This window comes from Lacerta agilis, chromosome 13, assembly GCF_009819535.1.
Source record: "Lacerta agilis isolate rLacAgi1 chromosome 13, rLacAgi1.pri, whole genome shotgun sequence".
Classification (NCBI taxonomy): Eukaryota; Metazoa; Chordata; class Lepidosauria; order Squamata; family Lacertidae; genus Lacerta; species Lacerta agilis.
The window spans coordinates 43,352,018-43,373,339 of NC_046324.1; the positions used below are offsets into that span (position 1 = coordinate 43,352,018).

General features: G+C 50.1%; 1 protein-coding gene across 1 annotated transcript in view; it reads right to left on the reverse strand.

The window, feature by feature from the left end:
* Positions 1-204: 204 nt before the first annotated feature.
* Positions 205-21,322, reverse strand: part of CLCN7 (chloride voltage-gated channel 7) — a 36,680-nt gene continuing 15,562 nt past the window's right edge. Inside the window, exons 9-25 of the mRNA XM_033167197.1 lie at positions 19,799-19,882; positions 18,936-19,029; positions 18,038-18,102; positions 17,802-17,918; positions 16,743-16,797; positions 15,963-16,023; positions 14,841-14,979; positions 13,339-13,432; positions 10,945-11,114; positions 9,741-9,792; positions 8,083-8,210; positions 7,087-7,172; positions 5,919-6,051; positions 4,776-4,835; positions 2,884-3,060; positions 2,687-2,767; positions 205-905 (exon numbers count right to left, since the gene is read on the reverse strand). Coding sequence (XP_033023088.1) covers positions 819-905; positions 2,687-2,767; positions 2,884-3,060; positions 4,776-4,835; positions 5,919-6,051; positions 7,087-7,172; positions 8,083-8,210; positions 9,741-9,792; positions 10,945-11,114; positions 13,339-13,432; positions 14,841-14,979; positions 15,963-16,023; positions 16,743-16,797; positions 17,802-17,918; positions 18,038-18,102; positions 18,936-19,029; positions 19,799-19,882 — 1,683 coding nt within the window. The 3' untranslated portion in view covers positions 205-818. The remainder of the gene's footprint in view (positions 906-2,686; positions 2,768-2,883; positions 3,061-4,775; positions 4,836-5,918; positions 6,052-7,086; positions 7,173-8,082; positions 8,211-9,740; positions 9,793-10,944; positions 11,115-13,338; positions 13,433-14,840; positions 14,980-15,962; positions 16,024-16,742; positions 16,798-17,801; positions 17,919-18,037; positions 18,103-18,935; positions 19,030-19,798; positions 19,883-21,322) is intronic.

A 21,322-nucleotide genomic window follows, 5' to 3' on the forward strand; every position in this document is an offset into this window, starting at 1 on the left:
AAAAGGGAGCAGGGCTGGGACATCGCTAAGTGTTAAACCAGCTGCCACAGTTTCACTGCTGGGATGATGAGCTCTTGGTGCAGTGGCTGGCATGGGGAAATGCCACCCTCGAGCTGCCCAATTCTGACAACATAACTGGTAACGTGAGCTCCAGTGCCCACCAGCCCTCATCACTGGCCACATTGGCTGGGTGCTGATAGGAGATTGGGGGGGGGGGTCCCAGCAGCGATATGGAGGAGGACCACAGTTCAGTCACCGCTCCCTTGCTTTACACACAAGTTAAAAGCAACAACGTTGAGCTGCACGGGAGGTGCGTTGCGACTGTTCCCAGGAAATGCCAGCCAGGATCCCCAGTCCAACATCGCTCAGAGCATTTTTTTTTGCACAGCAGGATTGACCAAGGGGATGGGGTAGCGAGTCTTGGAAGGCACAGTTGGCAAGAGCTGGGCCAGAGGAAGAAAGCTTGGTCAGAAATGGACACACACACACATCCCAGCCCAGTTCTGTAACAGAGAAAGGGACTCTCCATTTGTGGGCGAAGCCTCTCCTGAAGCCCCGGGGGACCCCAAAGCAGCTGTACAGAGCCTATCTGCAGTCCCGTGCGGAGAACCTAAGGTAAGGATGGTGAGAGGAGCGCAATGTTGAAGAAAGTTGAGAATGGCAACAAGGAGGAGAGGCCGTGGACACAGCGAACTGCAGGACTTCCCGGGCCAGGTGTTTCGGGGTTTGGCTTCACCTCCGCCGTCTCCCAAGGGCAACGGTGCCGGGAGGCTGGCGAGAGCGTGGTGCACAGCAAGGTCCACAACCCAGCGGCAAAGTCACGTCTGCGCCAGGGGAAGCTCCTCCAAGCCTTCCTTCCCCAGGCGGTATCGGGCCAGGTCCTTCCGTGTGACCAGACCAACCACCTGCAGGGACAGAAAGACAGAAGCTCAGGTCACTCGGAAGCGGCAGAACCAGGCCCTGAGCAGAGGTGCTTCTAGGTAAAAAGCTAAAGGACCCCTGGGCGGTTAAGTCCTGTCAAAGGCGACTATGGGGTTGCGGACCTCAACTCGCTTTCAGGCCAGCAGGACTGAGCCGCTTCTGGCACAACGGAACACCATAACGGAAACCAGAGCGCACGGAAACGCTGTTTACCTTCCCGCCGCAGAGCTACCTATTTATCTACTTGCGCTGGTGTGCTTTCAAACTGCTAGGTTGGCAGCAGCTGGGACAGAGCAACGGGAGCTCACCCCGTTGCGGGGATTCAAACCGCTGACCTTCTGATCGGCAAGCCCAAGAGGCTCAATGGTTTAGACCACAGCGCCACCTAAGAGGTGCTTCTAGCCCAGAGGTACCGAAACATGGAGGTGTTGGACCCACATTCTCCCTGACAGGTGACCATGCTTGCTGAGGCTGATAGGAGTCTGCTCCCAGACTTTGGAACTCCCTCCCTGGAGAAGCTAGACTGTCTCCCTCCTTTCTGTCTTTCCCCTGGCAGGTGAAGACTGTTATTCCAACAGGCTTTTGGGAACTGACTGCCTTTTAGGAAAGGGCTTTTTGTTTGTCTGTCTGTTTCCGCTATCAGTGTTTTAATAGATTTGCATTTACATTCCATTACAGTTCACCCTTTAGCCATTATCTTTTCTATGTTTATATGTGTTGTATGTGTTTAGCCAGCTGCCCAGATCACTTGGTTAGAGCGCGGCGATGATCACGCCAAGGTCGTGGGTTCGATCCCCAATACAGGTCCTCCTGCACTGCGCGGGGGCTGGACTAGAGGACCCTTGGGGGCCCCTTCCAACTCTACGTTGCTAAGATTCTATCCGTGTTTCTTTTAAACTTTTGTGAGTTGCCTCAAATTCCGGTTCTGATAAAAGGTGGGATAAAATGAAATGAATAATCAATCAATTCATTAGGAAATAATAATAATAATAATAATAATAATAATAATAATAATAATAATAATAATAAAAAGTAAAAAATGTAAAGAAGACAAAAAGCTACATTAATACCTGGGGTCAGACTACTGGTCTATCTAGACCAGCTGTCCAGGATCCCCAACAGAGAGGGTCTTTCCCCAACCCTACCTGGAGATACAGGGACTCAAACCTGGGACCCTCCCCATGCAAAAGGTGAACTCTGGCACTGGGTGTCAGGCGACAGGGAATCCGATCCCTCCCCAAGCAGATAAACAAGAGGAGTTCTTATCAAGTAATTTATTCCATAGTTCACAGAGAGATACAAAGGAATGCAGCCTCCCTAAAATAATGGCGTTGCTCCGAATAAAGTCCCACCACCCCCTCCATTTCTCATATTCTACGTCATCCCTGTGACGGCTAATCTGAGCCTTCTGTTCTATTACCCTCAATGCTTGCCTGGTCCTGGGAGGGTGGGTGGGTCAGGAATGCTCTCCAAAGACACTGAGCCTGTCAGCTTCCTCTCCCCTGGTGTTACTTCTTCTTCCTGCCCCTCTTCCAGTATTTCCCAGCTTCTCCCCTCTGCAGCCTCTGAACTGTGACCTTCTGCAAACCACTGTTCTAAATCTATACTGTCCTCCTGTTCTTGGGAAGGTTCAGGAGAAGAGGCGTGCGGCCCCCAACCATTCCTCCTCAGTCCAGCCCTTCACACTGGGCTACACTCCCTCAAGGCCACCTCCTTGAGAGATCCTGCCACCTCGAGCAGGGTGTTTCTTCCACCCTTTACTCACCTGGTTATGATTATCCACCACCACGAGGTGGCGCAAGCCCAGGGCCCGGAACAACTTGTAAACCCTCGTTAGGGTGGCTTCCTGCAAACCGGGGAAATCATATTAGACAAGAGAAAGGCAATGTGTTCCCCACCCCCCACACTCCCCAGAAATGCCTTCAAAGCAACAGACGTTGCCCCCCCTCAACCCGGGCCTACCAAGGGCACGGTGTAAGGCGAGGGGTTCATGAATTCGGTCAGGTCCATCATGCACTTGCGCTCGTCCTGGGAGACGTGGATCGACTGGATGGGGGGGAAGCGGGGGTAGGCGTCCCGGAAATCCTTCAGCTTCAGCCGCCGCTGCACCAGGGAAAGGTTGGCTCTCTCCACGAAGACCTAAAAGGGGTCAGGCACGGTGGTGGTGGCACAGGGGGCAAACCGACGGGGGTGCCCGCTAGCCCCTGCTCCCTGCCCTCTTCCCTGGGGTTTCCCCAAGTCCTCCTGCTGACTGGGGGACCCTCCCATCCTGCAGAGAGGTTTGACTCCAACTGCACCGTGACTTGAAACCGAATGTTGGATTAGGCGAAAACGTTCCTCTTCAACCAGACCTCGGGCTTATTTAAAAAGGGGGCATTGGGTGTCAATGCGTTGCGGGAGAGGAGAGGGGGCTTATTTGTTTGTTTTTGTTCTTTTTTATCATGCATTTTTTTAAAATATTGCAATTTTATGTTGCGAACCGCCCCAAGATCTACGGATAAAGGGTGGTATACGATTTTAATAAAATTATTGTTGTTGCAGCTATGGGACTCTCACCCACAGGGAGACAGTGATGGCCACCAACGTGGATGGGTTTATTATTATTATTATTATTATTATTATTATTATTATTATTATTGACGCAGGTGGCGCTGTGGTCTAAACCACAGAGCCTAGGGCTTGGTGACCAGAAAGTCCGCGGTTCGAATCCCCACGACGGGGTGAGCTCCCATTGCTCGGTCCCAGCTCCTGCCAACCTAGCAGTTCGAAAGCACGCCAGTACAAGTAGATAAATAGGTACCACTCCGGTGGGAAGGTAAACGGCATTTCCGTGTGCTGCTCTGCTTCGCCAGAAGTGGCTTAGTCATGCTGGCCACATGACCCGGAAGCTGTCTGCGGAAGTGGACAAATGCCGGCTCCCTGGGCCAGTAAAGCGAGATGAGCAACGCAACACCAGAGTTGTCTGTGACTGGGCCTAACAGTCAGGGGTCCCTTTACCTTTATTATTATTATTAATTAAATTTGCATACCGTCCTTCATCCATGGATCTCAGGGCTGTACACTCCATAAAAAGGCATGATAAAAACTCCAAAAATACGTAAGAACAAGAACAAACTGGGAAAACCCACGGAAGGCTACTGGCCATCACTGCTATGCTCTGTCTCCACAATCAGAGGCAGCAATGCTTCTAATTATTGCTTGCTGGGAACCGCAGGAGGGGAGAGGGCTCTTGTGCTTGGGGGTTTCCCCACAGGCATCTAGTCGACCATAGTGAGAACAGGATGCCGGGCTAGGTGAGCTCTTGCGCCAGATCCACAGGGCTCCCCTTACGTTCTTGCGACTTCTGTCTGTCTTCCCTTCTGCCTCCTTACATCACACGCTCCCCAGATCTGTTCTGGAGGGTTGGGGGAACCCCAAGAGTAGATGGGTTGAGGGGTGTGCAGAGGAAAAGGAGGGGGCGCTCCACTGCCACAAGCAGAAGTCGTTTTGCTCGCGCATACAACCCAGAGAATCCGACCGGTCTGGCAGCAGAGCAGGAGTGGGGAACCTGCGCCCCAATCCAGATGTTGCTGGACTACAACTCCCATCACCCTGACCATGCTGGCTGGGGCTGATGGGAATTGTAGTCCAGCAACACCTGGAGGCGGGCCAGGTTCCCCATTCCCTGCGGTGCTTTGTTTGTTTTTATTTAACCAAATTTATACACTGCTTGATTACAGGGAAGAAGTCCAAGCGGCTTCCCGAGATACACTCAAATTATCGATCGCAGTCGTTAAAAACATTAAAACTAACAGCAAAAGAAACTGAAATGTGGCAGAGCAGATGATGCTCTGTGACCGAGCTGCGGCCCTCACCTTGTGCTTCAGGAGAACAATCAGCTGGGAGCGCAGGATCAGGCCTCGCAGTCCCGCTGCCTGCAAGGAGAGAGACTTTCATTGGAGCGCCTCGTGCGTAGAACTCTCTTGGCCCCAACAATCCCCCCACCCATCCTTTCCACATGATTTCAAGCACCAGGAGGAAGGGAAGGTATTTAAACATCTGGGCTGCTGCTATTGTTTCCGCCGGAGCTTATTTCAGAATTGGTACGCTGTCATTTTGCGGGTTTACTTCGCTCAGAATTATAAACCTGCAAGTACACTGTACGAACGATGGGCAAGTGGTAAGGCATCGAACTGAGGAGCCATTACCTTGCCCTGGTGGGCACGCAAGACAGATACTAAAAGAAGGGGCTTGTTTTCGCAAGGCAGTGTAGTGCAGCGGTTAGAGTAATGCACTACGACCTGGGAGACCAGGGTTCTAATCAAGCCATCCAGCCATGAAGCTCACTGGGTGTGTGACCTTGGGCCCAGTCACCATTTCTCAGCCTAACCTACCTCACAGGGCTGTTGGGAGGATAAAACGGGACACTGATCTCCTTGGAAGACAATGGCAGTGGATAGATGTAATAAATAAGACAATGTGTAATACATCTTATGAACACACATACGCATTTTACTCAAGTTCTACAAGTGGGCCTTAAAAAAAGTAGGAGGCTGCCTTAGCCGGACCTTTGCTCCATCTAGGGGTCAGCAAACTTTTTCAGCAGGGGGCCGGTCCACTGTCCCTCAGACCTTGTGGGGGGCCACACTATATTTGGGGGGGGGGAATTGAAACAATTCCTATGCCCCACAAATAACCCAGAGATGCATTTTAAATAAAAGGACACATTCTACTCGTGTAAAAACACGCTGATTTCCGGACCGTCCGGAGGCCGCATTCAGAAGGCGATTGGGCCGGGTCCGGCCCCCAGGTTGCCTACCCCTGATCTAGCTCAATACTGTTGACACTGGCAGGCAGCAATGGCCTTCCAAAGTTGTCAAACTGGGTTTTTTCCCAGCCCTACCTGGAGATTGGACCTGGGACCATCTATGTGAGAAGCAGGGGCCACCTGCTAACTTTTCCTCCAAGAAACAGGGTTCCGAGCATCAAGACACCCAAGTCAGTTGCCCCCGCCCTACCTGATCGGTGCCTGGAATGCTCTCCACCACAGGGAACCCGTTGTGGTTGGACGACGTATCGCTTAGGATGTCCACAATAACGCCCACTTTCTCAATCCTTCGGAGGGAGGTCACTGGGGTGCTCATCACTTCTCTGCAGGGGGGGGGGGAATGAAACAACACACAGCGATCACATTAAAAGCCCACAGAGGGGAGGAGTGTGGACTGTGAGGCCTTCTCTGTGGTGGCCCCCTTAGTTGTGGAATTTCCCTCCACACACAAAGAGGCGCACCTAGCTTCTCCGGTACACAGCTTTCAGATAATGCTGAAGACGCAGTTCTGTTACCCTGGCCTTTTGACTCGGCTCCCTACACTCCCTCTTTAAACAAGCCCCTTTGTTCAGCGTCATGAGGACTAGCATCTTGCTTTGCTGTTGCGGGAAGGTCTTACGAGCTCACGCCTTGCACTCATAAAGTCCCAGGTTCCGTTCCCAGAATCCCCAGGCAGGGCTGGGAAAAGATCCCCCGGCTGAAAGCTCAGGGAGTTTAATGGTCCAATGTTCTCACTCGGTATAAGGCAATGCCCTAGATAAAACATGCAAGGAATGAGGTCTGCCTGAATTTGTCAGGGTCAGATTCGGGTTGCGTGCTTTCGGGACTCTATTCCTGAGACTGTGATTTGTTTCAACGCTGGATTTTAAATCGCTGCAACCCTGCTGCTGGTGGAGGGTGGGATGATATATTTAAGGAACAGTAATGCCAACAGCAGCGCTTTCAGGTTTTTCCATACACCGAGAACCGGTACAAACCCTGCTGCACCCTGATCCTGTCAGCTTAAAGGTAAAGGAACCCCTGAATGTTAGGTCCAGTCACAGACGACTCTGGGGTTGTGGCGCTCATCTCATTCTATAGGCCGAGGGAGACAGCTTCCGGGTCATGTGGCCAGCATGACTAAGCAGCTTCTGGCAAACCAGAGCAGCGCATGGAAACGCCGTTTACCTTCCCGCTGGAGTGGTACCTATTTATCTACTTGCACTTGATGTGTTTTCGAACTGCTAGGTTGGCAGGAGCAAGGACTGAGCAACGGGATCTCACCCCGTCGCGGGGATTCTAACCGCCGACCTTCTGATCAGCAAGCCCTAGGCTCTGTGGTTTAGACCACAGCGCCACCCGCGTCCCTGTCAGCTTACCTGGCGGTAAACGAGTGAGATGTGACAGGGGCTTCCCAGTGCAGGAACGGGACACTCTGAAGCTGGATGTGCATGTCATACAAACCCTGGAAAGAGAAGAAATTGTGAACTGGGGCACATCTGGTGGGCAGGGCCGGATTTAGGTTTGATGAGGCCCTAAGCTACTGAAGGTAATGGGGCCCTTTATATATAACTCTAATTTTGATAACTCTTGAGTTTGCATTTTAAAATTTAAAGGAGTTTCTTTTTAAAAAAAAGGTTCTAGAGCTTAAGATCTGAGGGTCAGATGAGGCTTGTCAGCCTGGGAAGCTAGCAGAATTTCTGAGAGAGCTTTTCCTTCCCACAGCAAGAAATGTAAGTGTGCCGGGATTTACCGTACTTGTCTGTTTATAAGACGAGTTTTTTTGTTAAAAACTGGGGCTCGTCTTATACACAGGCAGCACCTTGGGGGACTGTGTGATTGGTTGCAGCCAAAAAAAGTTCAACAACTCTGGGCAATCCTCCCCTCAAAAAGTTCAACAGCTCTGCCCCCCCCCCCCATTTTCTTAAATCTGAGTCCCCCAAATAGGGGTCGTCTTATACACGGGGGCTTGTTATACACGGAAAAGTACGGTAGGTAGTTCACAGTTCGGCCTTTCCTGAGGCAAAATGTATTTGTTAAGAATTATATCCAGCCAGGCTAACCAACCAACCGCTGAACCAAGCAGTGCCACGCAGAACGAAACGTGGGATATATAGAACCTCCAGGCCTGGCCTGTCCTCTGGGTCATAAGAACAGCCCTGTTGGGTCGGACCAAGGCAGGGGAATCTAGCCCAGAAACCCTCTTTGCACTGTGGCCAGTCACGGGCCTCCACAAAGCCCACCTGCAGGACATGGAGGCAATTCTGCCCCCTGATGATGCTGCTCCCCAGCAACTGGCGTTCCGTGGTAGAGTCCCCCTGGAGAGGGAGGTTCTAGGTGGCCGGCACGACCAACAGCCGCAGGAAGACCCTCACCTCGACAAAATAATCCCCCACAATCTTGGCCGTCATCAGCACCAGCATGATTGGGAAGCCGTAGGTGACGTTGCCTGTCGCCTCCATCATGATAACCGTCAAGCTGAGAGTCATCCTCACAATGCCCCCTAGGAAGACAAGACTGTGTTGGACCTCAAGAATGGCCTCTCCCCATATGAACCAACCTTGGACCCTGAGATCATCCTCTTGACACCCTTCTTCGTGTGCCTCCTCCTCGAGAGGTCCGGAGGGTGGCAACATGAGAATGGGCCCAGGACCTCTATAGGCACTGCCATGCAACCAGTCCATGCAGAATGTAAAGGTAAAGGTAAAGGTACCCCTGACCGTTAGGTCCAGTCGCGGATGACTCTGGGGTTGCGGCGCTTATCTTGTTCTATAGGCCAAGGGAGCCGGCGTACAGCTTCCAGGTCATGTGGCCAGCATGACTAAGCCTCTTCTGGCGAAACCAGAGCAGCGCACGGAAACACTGTTTACCTTCCTGCTGGAGCGGTACCTATTTATCTACTTGCACTTTGATGTGCTTTCAAACTGCTAGGTTGGCAGGAGCAGGGACTGAGCAACGGGAGCTCACCCTGTCACGGGGATTCAAACCGCCAACCTTCCGATCGGCAAGCCCTAGGCCCTGTGGTTTAACCCACAGCGCCACCCGTGTCTAATGTGTGTTATTTTAAGAACATGCCTTCATGTGTTTTACGTTTCAACAGGAATATGTTTTGATTTTATGAATCCAATTATTATTTAATGTTATTGATTTCTACTTTCAAATAGGGAGGAGTGGTTCCTATTATCTGCTTTAAATTTCATTATCTCCCCTCGTGCTGCTGCAGCCTACGAAGTAATGCAATGTGTGTTATTTCTATTTATTCTGAGCTACTCTCCTTCCTCAGAGCGAACCTGTAATTAGTGCCGTAGCTGTTTTAAAGGAGCAGGACCAAGCTGAACCCCTTTCTGAAGTGAAAAGGTTTGTAAAAAAAGACTGAACGGCTAAACCAGCAGTGAGAAAGCTGGTTGGACTCCAGCTCCCATCGGCCTCAGCCAGTGTGGCCAACGGTCAAGGATGATGGGTGTTGTAGTCCGATAGCTGGAATGCCAGAGGCTTCTCACAAAGCAGATAATAGTTCATAATATAATATAATATAATATAATATAATATAATATAATATAATATAATATAATATAATATAATATAATATAATATAATATAATATAATATAATACATTAATTTCATTATTAATATGCCACCCATCTGCCTTGGTTGCACAACAAAATATTTAAAACACATCAAACATTAAAAACTTCCCTATACGGGGCTGCCTTCAGATGTCTCAGAGTTCCCTGGGAAGAGGAACTGAGTGTTAAACCACTCTTGGGAATTACAGCTCTGTGAGGAGAACAGAATTCTTCTAAGAAAGCATCCCTTTACAAGCCATAATTCCCAGGATTTTTTTTTTTTTTTTTTTTTTTTTGCAGACAGAGCCATGATTGTTTAAAGCAAAATGAGGATGCTTAAATGCATGGTGCAGACGGGGCCTGGGAAAGTAAGTTTGGTTAAAGGGTTAAAGCCTAACCTGCACCTTCCCACTTCCCAATAAGCTGTGCCCCTTTCTATTCCCTGCCCCAGACATGTATCACTCACCCAGCTGTGCCGCGGCTCCCATCAAGGCATACTTCCCTGGGTCGGCCCAGATCTGAAAGCCCCAACGTAAGAGAGAGGAACAGTCAACACTCAGGACAGCGGGACTAAGCAGCAGGTCGGAGGATCTCCGCTCCAGGCCCCCTCCCTCCCCATTCACTGGAGAAATGGACCTTTCACACCGTGAACAGCAGTAACAAACTGGGGCATGGCATCTGCCCCCCTACTCGCCCAGACCGGTGGTGGAGGATCTCTAGGGCAAGGGGACGATTGGGTGTCATGGACAGACTGGATGCAGAGGAGGGGGAGGGGAGGCACCAGCTGGGGAACCCCCAAGGGAAGAAGGCTGGCTAGCCTCCCATCTGACTGGGTTGCCCCAGCCAATCTGGGTGGCTCCCAACAAAATATGAAAAACACAACAAAGCCTCAAGCATTAAAAAAAAAAACCTCTCTGCTCAGGGCTGCCTTCAGAATGTCTTCTGAAAGTCAGATAGTTGTTTATCTGCTTGACATCTGACGGGAGGGCGTTCCACAGGGCTGGCACCGCTACTGAAACTGCTCTATTCCGAACTTAAAAACGGAAAGCGTAATGCTGGTGGCCAACAAAAGGGGTTCAAAGACTCTCTCAAAAAATGTAGTATAAACACCGACAACCGGGAAACACTGGCCTGTGAGTGCTCCGATTGGAGAACAGCCTTTACCAAAGGTGTCCTGGGCTTTGAAGACGCTCGAACTCAGGACGAAAGGGAGAAACGCGCTAAGAGGAAGGCACGCTTGGCAAACCCTCACCGTGATCAACTCCCGCCCGGAAACCTATGTCCCCACTGTGGAAGGAAGTGTGGATCCAGAGTCGGCCTCCACAGTCACTTACGGACTCACTTTTAAAACTGTGTTCACGGAAGACAATCTTACTTGGCTACGAGGGACCGCCAGATAAGAAGAAGAAGAAGAAGACCACTACTGAGAAGACCCTCTGCCTGGTTCCCTGTGACCTCACTTCTCGCAGTGAGGGAATTGCCAGAAGGCCCTCGGGGCTGGAAAGCTTCACACTTCTGCCTCCCGTCTAAGATCAGACGCCCTGCGTCTCCCCAGCTCCCCTCCCACCTGCAACAACCAGGGGCTTGTTTGCAGCAAAGGTTCTTCAGGCCGTAAGGGAGTGTGCGGGTGGGGGAGAGAGCATCGAGACCACAAGGTGAGGGCAACTCACCCAGCCGCTGGTCATGTAGGAGAGAGAGATGCCAAACAGGCGGCCCCAGGCGGCTCCGATCAGCAGAGAGGGGATGAAGACGCCTGCCGAAACTGTTAGCCCATAGGTCCAACAAGCCAGGAAGAAGTACATCAAGGTGAACAGCCCCAAAGTCATGGGGTCGTACGTGCCTAAGAGGGAGAGCAAAGGGCATCACTCCCCACAACCTGGAACCAGCAGCAAGATTCGCTCAGCAATGCGGCAGGGTAAAAGGCAAAGGTAAAGGTACCCCTGACCGTTAGGTCCAGTCGCGAACGACTCTGGGGCTGCGTGCTCATCTCGCTCTATAGGCCAATGGAGCTGGCGTTTGTCCGCAGACAGCTTCTGGGTGATGTGGCCAGCATGACTAAGCCGCTTCTGGTGAAGCCAGAGCAGCGCACGGAAACGCCGTTTACCTTCCCGCCAGAGTGGTACCTATTTATCTACTTGCACTTTGATGTGCTTTTGAACTGCTAGGTTGGCAGGGTGCTTCCACCTTTTTCTAGGGGGATCGCATTTTAGCCCTTCAAAGAAACAGGTCTCAAGAGCCATCTTTGGGTTTTCCCTGGTTCCAAAAAAATAGGTTAAAGCCGTGTTTCCCAAACTTGGGTCTCTAGTTGGTTTTGGATTCCAACTCCCATCATCCCTAGCTAGCAGGACCAGTGATCAGGAATTATGGGAACTGTAGTCCAAAAAAAAAGGTTGAGACCCAAGTTTGGGAAACATTAACTCTCAAAACATCGACAAATAATATTTAAACAGAAATTCACTCCTAACAATTACAATAATTATTGAATTATTGATCAATAAAAATTAACTGCAAGTCACAATGCATAAAATACAATCGTACCTTAGATCTCGAACGCCTTGGCTCCCGAGCAAATCGGCTCCCGAACGATCGAAACCCAGAAGTGAGTGTTCCAGTTTTCGAATGATTTTTAGAAGCTGAACGTCCGGCGTGGCTTCCGAACGGCTGCATGAGCTTCCTGCAGCCAATCAGAAGCCGCGCTTTGGTTTCTGAACGTTTAGGAAGTCAAATACACTTCTGGAACGGATTGCGTTCGACTTCCAAGATACGAGTGTATCACAATACATCTAAAAACACATCCAAATCTCCCCTAACCTTCCCTGTGATAATACCCACTAGGGCAGCTCTACGTGCCTTTCCTAATTAAAACATTGTGTGCAGCAAAACAAATCATGGACTTGGGAACAAACCCCAGGCAGGGCTCTAGGGTACTGTGAAAAGAAAATTTGATTCCTTCATCCGGTTTCTCTGCCACAGGAACATCAGGTAAAGCCTTTAGAGAGGAGGAAAGCCAAGGACTGCTGCAAGTCCCCTGCTGCCCCGTTTTAGATTTCAGGAATGCACATTTAGGCTAAACGTTTGGAGGGGGCGGGAGGAAGGAGAAGAGACTCATTAACTGTGGGAGCAGATTAAGCGATGGAACAAGTTGCATCTCCCACGGAGCTGGAGAGAGCTCTCCTTCTTCGGATGCATGCAAGGAAGGACCACGCAGGTTGGGAAATAATACAATTTAAAAGCAAATGAAACCCACCTCGAATACAACCCCCCCCCAAACAATTCACAGTAATTCAGGTAGATCACATAAATTTCCGGGCCCAATTCAAAGTGCTGGTTTGGCCCTATAAAGACTGTAAAAGGGGTGGGTATAAGAATGGACGACAACAAGTGAAGGATGAAATGGATATTAATGAAGATATGATTTGGCTACAGAAGGAAAAGATGGACATATGTTTGCAAAAGGAGTGGGAAACCTGATTTAAAAAAAGAAAGAAATTGTATTAAATTAGGTAATTTGGTTTGATTTGTAAAAATTTGGAAAACTAATAAAAATAATTGGGGGGGAAATAGACTGCTCAGAAGATAGATAGATTGATAGACAGACAGACAGACAGACAGACAGACAGACAGATAGATAGATAGATAGACAGACAGACAGACAGACAGACAGATAGATAGACAGACAGATAGACATAAAGATAGATAGATAGATAGATAGATAGATAGATAGATAGATAGATAGATAGATAGACAGACAGACAGACAGACAGACAGACATAGAGATAGATGATAGATAAATAGATAAAGATAGATAGATAAATAGATGATAGATAAATAGATGATAGATAGAAAATTAATGTTTGTCTGTCCATCTATCTAAACATGCTGTCACCAAAATTAGTGGGATCTTGTTGGGAATGTGGAAGAACATTTGCTGGTCGTGGAGCTGGATTTAGGCTCCCAAGATAGGAGCTAGCCAACCCTGCCTTAGAATAACAGGATGAACACGTTCCCCCCCCCCCCCAATCGACTGGCAATGGTTGGACGCTGCTAGTTGGGGAGCAACCGACCTGGGGGGTCATGAAAAAGGCGGACGACACTCTTCTCCGGCGTGTTGAAGAAGGCGGCAGCCATAGAGTTGTATTCGCCGTCGGGACAGAAGAGCTGGTGGGGGGAGGGGGGAGAAGTCGTGTTATTGCAAGAGCAGTAAAAAGGGAAAAACAAAGGAAAGGAAAGGAAAGGAAAAAGGAGCGGGGGTCCAACACCAGTTCCATTATATAACTGCTTTATGAGCACTGGATACAATATTATTATTATTATTATTATTATTATTAGTAGTAGTAGTAGTAGTAGTAGTATACCACCCTGTACCCGGAGGTCTCCGGGCAGTTCACAGAAAAGATCACAACATATATAATCAGAATAAAAACAACAACCCAATAACAACCCCCCCAAAAGAACCACATTTTAAAAGGGTGTAGGATGTCAAACAGAACAACCAAAGGCCTGGTTGAAAAGGAACGTTTTTGCCTGGCGCCTAAAAGTGTATAATGAAGGCGCCAGGCGAACATCCCTGGGGAGAGCATTCCACAGACAGGGAGCCACTGCAGAGAAGGCCCCGTTCTCGTGTTGCCGCCCTCCGGACCTCTTGAGGAGGAGGCACACGAAGGAGGGCCTCAGAAGGTGATCTCAGGGTCCAGGTAGGTTCATATGGGAAGAGGGGGTCCTTGAGGTCCTGAGGTCCTGAGCCGTTTAACATCTGGGGCAGGGAACGGCTCAGAGATTTGGCTTGAGAAGGGCTTGCAAATAAGCCCAGGGGTGTTATCAAATCGCAAATGTGTGTACCAGCCTGCTGTCCTCTCGTAAAAGCGCTGCTCACTTATGAAAGGACACACACACACACACACACACACACACATTTTCAAAAGCTTCTCTGCATGATGCCTGAGAGGCAAAGTCTTGCTTGCCAAAGCTACATGCAAACTTGGGCCCACTGCCAGGGGCAGCGGAGGCGCAACTTTGCCAGCTGGATGCGCCCGGCACCGCACCAACAGTGGCTAGCTCCCATTGGGCTGAAAGCAGGGAGACGGACAGCAGGGGGAGCCACAGAAAACGAAGCCGGAGATGACTAATTTATTGTCCGCCATCTTCCTCCCTGCCGAGCTCTACAAGGGCAAGGCTGAAGTCGTGTGTACACACTGCACCTTGAAAACACATCCGGAACACATTTTTGCCCTCAGAGAATTCTGGGCACTTTAGTTTGCCCCTCACAGAGTTACAGCTCTCAGAGACCCTTAAAAAAAACAAACCCCACAATACCCAGAATTCTTTGAGGGAAAGAATGTGCTTTAAGGGCACAGTGTTGGGACGAAGCCAGAGGAAACTCATTTCCTTTTTGTGAGCGAGGAGAGAGGCATGTGGGGTCTGGTTGAGGGAAGTCTGATCTTGGTGAGAAGGTGCCTAACGGACCTGGTTCCACTTCTCTCCTGCCTCAAGCCCCCGTTGCCCGACAGCGTCCATTCTGGGAGGCAGCCGGCACCCACAGTCCCCCCCTCTGTCGCTCGTTTCCCACCTGGAGCGAGTAGGCCATGCCGCTGCCTTGCAGGGGCTGGCAGTCTGTTGAGGTGTAGATCATGACAAAGGCCACAGCCGCTGTCACAGCGCCCACCAGCATGGCCTCGATGACCTGCAGGCACGGCCGGTGGATATACCTGGGGAGTTTTAAGAAAAGAAAAGACACAAGGGGTTAGGGAGCGGGGCCGGCCCAACGCATTTTGCCACCTGAAGCAACGGGCAAGATGGCCGCCCCTTCCGATTCCGAATATGGGAGCCAACTGGATCTTGCTTCGAGACTGGTGAGATAGGAGCATCCTCCGCTACTCACTGGGTGACCTTAGGGGCCAGTCACTGACGCTCAGCCTAACCAACCTCACAGGGTTGTTCTGGGGATTAAATAAGGAGATGTGTGTGCATCTCACCTTGAGCTCTTTGGAGGAGAGGTGAGATGCAAATGTATTAATAAAAATAAAACCGAGTTAAGGAGATGAGCGGCAGCCTGTGAATCATCCCATCTGTTTCCAATAGGTACACACACACGCACACCCCACACAGTCCGAGAACTGTAAGCCCTAAAAAGGAGTTCCTGTCCAGGCACTTCGGTTATTTCCTTTAGCTAAAAATCAGATGGCCTTTCTCCAGACCTGGCTGCTTTCTAGCGAGGTGGGCGGCTGCAGAGCTGAGCTCATTTGCTCCCGTAAAAGCAACCCTCGCCCCCAAAAGGGAAGCCACCTGGGGAAATAAGCAGAGGCCTGACAAAGGTGGAAGTGTGCCAGACTTTATTTAAAAAAACCAAAAAAAAACACCAACGTAAACGAAAGTACTATCGCAGGTTTCTGGCTCAAACAAAAATCCAGGCAGGAATGTGAAGCAGCCTCCGAAACGCTGGTTCAGCCAAATTCTGGGTGGCTCAGCTCAGAGACGCCTGTGAACACAGCTAAGCTCCAAACACCGTTTCAAAAGGAAGGGCCCTGCACTGTCAAAAGCTGAAACGCAAAGCTTTTTAAAGAGGCATCCATTGTTGGATGTACAGCAGTCGGCTTGAGCCATTCTGCAATGAGCTTTACTCCAGTCCTTGCCCTGGGTCTGAAGTTTGCCGCTTGTTATATTCCGTGTTACCTTCTGCCAGGGTTTTTACCTGATTCGGAACATCGTCAGCCAGTAGTTCAAGGTGTTGAACATGGCTCCAAGAACTCCACCTGCAGCCAGGAGGAAGAAAAAACACCTGCCAATAGGCCTTGAGCAAAGAACCAGCCACTTAAAAACCACAGAAACCAGGACGGAAGAAGCTAGCAGTGTAGGTTGCAGAAATCCCCTAACTCTCTCTTTGGGGCAGCTGTGGAAATGATGCGTCTGAATGGGATGAAGGCAAGGTGGGGAACAGTTTTGCAAAGGATATGCTCTACACTGCCACTCTCCTGCTGGATCAGGAAAACCCTACCCCCACCCCAGACATAGGGTCATGGCTTCTCCCCTCCATCTCCCCTTCTTCTGGGGCTCACAGTAAGCCAGGATATCCCCCTCAGTTCCACAGAGGAAAATTCTTTATTGTGTGCAGGGGCCAAGGTATTAAGGAATTAAGTTCTTTGCCAGATGCTGGAGTCTCTGCAGAAATGCAGAGGATTGTGGAGTCAACAGAGCAAAGGAGTTTTGCCCAGTGAAAAGACAGGCACAGAGAAAGCACTGCATGCCCCAAAATGGCATGGGCTGATAACAAGACACAGTTCTTTTCTAGCCATCAACCAAGAAAGATTTGCTGCTGCATGTCAGGCATGCATTACTGGTGGAACTTATTTCTTTAAAAAAAGGGGGGGGTCCCACATGCACACGCCCCCAACCTCGGAGTAACATCTGCGGAAGGGATCGATGCACAAACAGGGAAGTCACATTATTGTGTTGCTTAAACAGGGACACTTACCCACCACTCCCATGAATATGAAGATTGGGATTTCTTGAAAAGTGTACCCCATCTTCTGCAAAGGAAGGAAGAAAGAAAGCAGGTGTGAGCTCCGGAAATGGTGATAGCAGTAACGCAGCTCAAGGACGGGACTGCCTTCTACTGCACCACCACGTTTTCACAATATCGTAGAATCGTAGAGCTGGAAGGGACCCCCCGAGGGTCATCTAGTCCGACCCCCTGCAATGCAGGAATCTTTTTGCCCAAGGATGGGACTCAAACCCACGACCCTGAGGTTAAGAGTCTCGTGCTCTACCAAATGAGCTATTAGGAACATAGGAAGCTGCCTTACGCTGACGCAAGCCCATTGGTGCCACTTAGTCTACACTGACTGGCAGCAGCTCTCCAGAGTTTCAGGAAAGGGACAATACGTATATATATATATACATACACACACACACACACACACACAGTCGTACCTCTGGTTACGATTGCTTCAGGTTGCATTCGTCACGGGATACGAACATGCCGAACCCGGAAGTACTGGAACGGGTTACTTCCGGGTTCGGCAATCCGCGCATGTGCAGACGTGCAAAATGAAATCACACGCATGCGCAGAAGTGCCAAATCGCACCGCGCACATGCACAGATGCGGCGCTTCAGGATACAGACCTTTCAGGTTGTGAACAGGGCTCTGGAACGGATCCCATTCGTAACCAGAGGTACCACTGTGTGTGTGTGTGTGTGTGTGTGTGTGTGTGTGTATATAATATTCAGTTTTTAATTTAACAACAACAGAGCTGTCAACCTTCCTTTATTTTGCATTGGGAAACGGCCATAGCTGTCAACTTTCCCTTTTTTTGCAATGGGAAACGGCGCTGGAATAAGGGAATTTCCTGCAAAAAAGGGGAAAGTTGACAGCTATGCAACAATAATCTTCCTTTACATTTGTATCCCTCATTTTGACTTCTCTCCACTCCTTCTCTGGTTACGTAGAGAATTCGTGTGTGGAGGCCAGAGGAGGAGGAGGAGGCGGCAGCAGCAGCAGCAGCGAAGCTTCGAAAGGGTGTTGCCTTTTACCTCGGAGTCAAACCGGCCGAAGTTGATGAGTCCGGGGCTGGACAGGTCCCAGGGATTCCCTTTGTAAATGCTCAGGATGGAGTTCAGGGTGAAGGTGGAGATCATGGAGGCAAAGAACTGCAGAGAGAGAGAGAGAGGGGAGCATGCCCAGAGTCGGTCGGTCCACCAAGGACTCGCCTTGCAGTCCCAACCCCCCGCCCCCCCTTCGGAAAGCTCCCCCAGCCCCCCAGACTCACAATCCTCCAGGTCAGGAACTGGTTCCAAAAGGAAGCGCCTTCCTCCAAGCTGAACAGGACGCCACCTAGCGGAAGGGAAAGGTAGAGCCAGTGAGACTTGGCTTGTCCACCGGGAGGCAGGAGGTGAGCGGCTCAAGGTAGGAAAAACCAGGCGTGGATTCAGAACGGGCCTTTTCTGTGGGGGCTCCCTGTCTGTGGAATGCTCTCCCCAGGGAGATCTGTCTGGCACCTTCATTGTACACCTTTAGGCACCCTGCAAAAACATTGCTCTTTAACCAGGCCTTTGGCTGATCGACATCTAATGCCCTTTTAAATGTGTTATTGGTTTGTTTCTGTTCTTATATTACTGTATTTTCCCATGTATGGTTCATAGTAAGGTAAAGGTAAAGGGCCCCTGACCATTAGGTCCAGTCGTGTCCAACTCTGGGGTTGAGGTGGTCATCTTGTGTTACTGGCCGAGGGAGCCGGCGTACAGCTTCCGGGTCATGTGGCCAGCATGACAAAGCCGCTTCTGGTGAACCAGAGCAGCGCATGGAAACACCGTTTACCTTCCCGCCAGAGCGGTACCTATTTATCTACTTGCACTTTGATGTGCTTTCGAACTGCTAGGTGGGCAGGAGCTGGGACTGAGCAACGGGAGCTCACCCCATCACAGGGATTCGAACCGCCGACCTTCTGATCAGCAAGCCCTAGGCTCTGTGGTTTAACCCACAGCGCCACCTGGTTCATAGTAGATTGCAGTAAATAGTTTTGCCAGAAGACACAGGCGCTGTGAGACACTTGGATAAAGCAACCAATAACAGGAATAACAATGATGCTTATCGTCATCGTTAATACTAATGAGAAGCGCAGCAAACACCTCTCCAGTTCTGCCTGTGGGAAAGAAAAGGCGCTTTACCGACAGGAGCCCCAAAGGCAGCCGAGACGCCAGCAGCAGCTCCGGCGGAGACAAAATCCCGCTTCTCTGTGTCCCTCCGGAAATATTCGAAGATCTAAAAGAAACACATGCATTAGAATTTGGGACATGGGTGTCTTAACAAACACGAGCACAGAAAGCCCAGGATGCTCTGCAACCCCTAAGTAACTCAAGCAATGCCCCCAAAATGAATGAGCCCACCACAAAGACCACCAGCAGCTTCAACCAGCAGCTTTACTTGTGTACTGTGCAGGATGCTAGTTTGCCAAGACGGCCCAGGACTGCGAAGCAACGTTGGTGAGGGAGGAGGGCAGGTGCATCAGACCCCTTCCTGCAAGGGTTCCAACGGCCATTAAGTCAGCTGTCCAAGGAAATGAGTGTGGCAGCGACAACTGCCTTCCTCTTGGTCCGGACAATGTCACCTGCTCTGCTCATAGATCTGATGGGAGGCCTGTGTTTGTGTCATTGCACAGGCAGATCTAGGCAACTCTGCCGAAAGAACTGCAATGTTAAAACCAGGTGTCTGAGCTTGCTACCCCCCTCTTCCCTCCCCATCCCTTTTTCCTCGTATGCTATGTCTGTTTATGCAGTTTCATGCTCGACGGCCGAGATTTTTGCTGATGCAGGTTTTGTAACCTGGGTATGCCCATTTGGTTAAAGGGTGCAAATGCTTTAAGCTTGAGAAGTGGGGGAGAGGCAGGCCTCATACCTGCCCCCCGCCATCTCCAACATCTGCCACCAGGATCGGGGCTATGAGAGACAGCAGCAGCAGCCACTCAGTGAGCAAGTCCTGGCCTCCGGGGGCTGGAAACCCAGCGCAAGCAACCCACTTGTAGGAAACAAACCTTGAAGTCCCTCTTCAGAGAAGTTGACCGTCCTTGAGATATGCCAGCTGCGATGACAGCTCCAGAGTGAATCATCGGCCCTTCCTGAAACCAAGAGAAGCAGAATTTAGAGGAAGGAAGGAGCTGGCTTACAAGACTGTGCTCCAAGCAGGGCTGGATTTAGGTTTTGACGAGGCCCTAAGCTACTGAAGGTAATGGGGCCCTTTATATGTCCAGCTGTCCTTCGTCAACAACAAATTGCCACTGTTTTTTGTGTTGAATATATGCTATATGGTAATTTGTGGACCTAACAGGTATCACAAAAGACCCTGATGTTGGGAAAGATGGAGGGCACAAGGAGAAGGGGACGACAGAGGATGAGATGGTTGGACAGTGTTCTTGAAGCTACTAACATGAGTTTGGCCAAACTGCGAGAGGCAGTGAAGGATAGGCGTGCCTGGCGTACTCTGGTCCATGGGGTCACGAAGAGTCGGACACGACTGAACGACTGAACAACAACAACAACAGGTATCACAAGCCATTTGCACACAACAAATGCCATGCAACCAGTCCATGCAGAATGTAGGCACCCTATATATAGAAAGGAGAAAACCAGTGATATTTTAGGGAGCAGGCTAGCAGGCGGGGCCCATTACTTACATCATAGGAGCCTACACAACACAAAACAGCCTACACTGTTGCTGTATGTAGGTTTAAATTTGTTTTGTTTTTATCTTATACAGTATTTGGGAAATGTACACCCAGTTTTTCCCCCTTTAATTTCTTTTGGAGGCCCCCAAGAGAGTGGGGCCCTAAGCTATAGCTTGTTTAGCTTATACGTAAATTCGGCACTGGCTCCAAGCACTCCTTAACGTGTTGCAGCAATGAGAGATGCTGGACCCAAATTAATAATAATAATAATAATTTTTTTATTTCTACTCCGCCCTTCCCGATCCAAAAACCGGGCTCAGGGCGGCTAACAACAAATGTAAGACAATGATTAAAACAACTTAAAAAACAGCTAAAAAACAGCACAAAAAAAACAAACATCAGTGGGATCGCCAGAACTAACTGGCCAAGTTAGTCATGCTAGGCCAATAGGGAGACCAGGGAGGAATTTTAATGTGTGGACCCAGAAGGGTTTCTTCAGAAAAAAGGGAAGGGGAAAAGGAATAGGGGATCAGGCTAGATTAAAGGCCAGGCGGAATAACTCTGTCTTACAGGCCCTGCGGAAGCAGGTGGGTCCCGCAGGGGCCTAGTCTTGTTGGACAGAGTATTCCACCAGGTCGGAGCCAACACTGAAAAAGCCCTGGCCCTTGTGGAGGATAATCTGGCTTCTTTTGGGCCCGGGGCCCTTAGGCTATTGTTATTTGTGGACCTTAAGGTCCTCTGTGGGGCATACCAGGAGAGGCGGTCCCTTAAGTACAAGGGTCATAAGCCGCTATTGGATTACAAATTCAGGGCTGCTCGCTAGAGAAGCCAATGCAACCCCAAACCTGAGAGATTGCCTTACTCCACCTTTGCCCACCCGGTGCTGCACTGTGG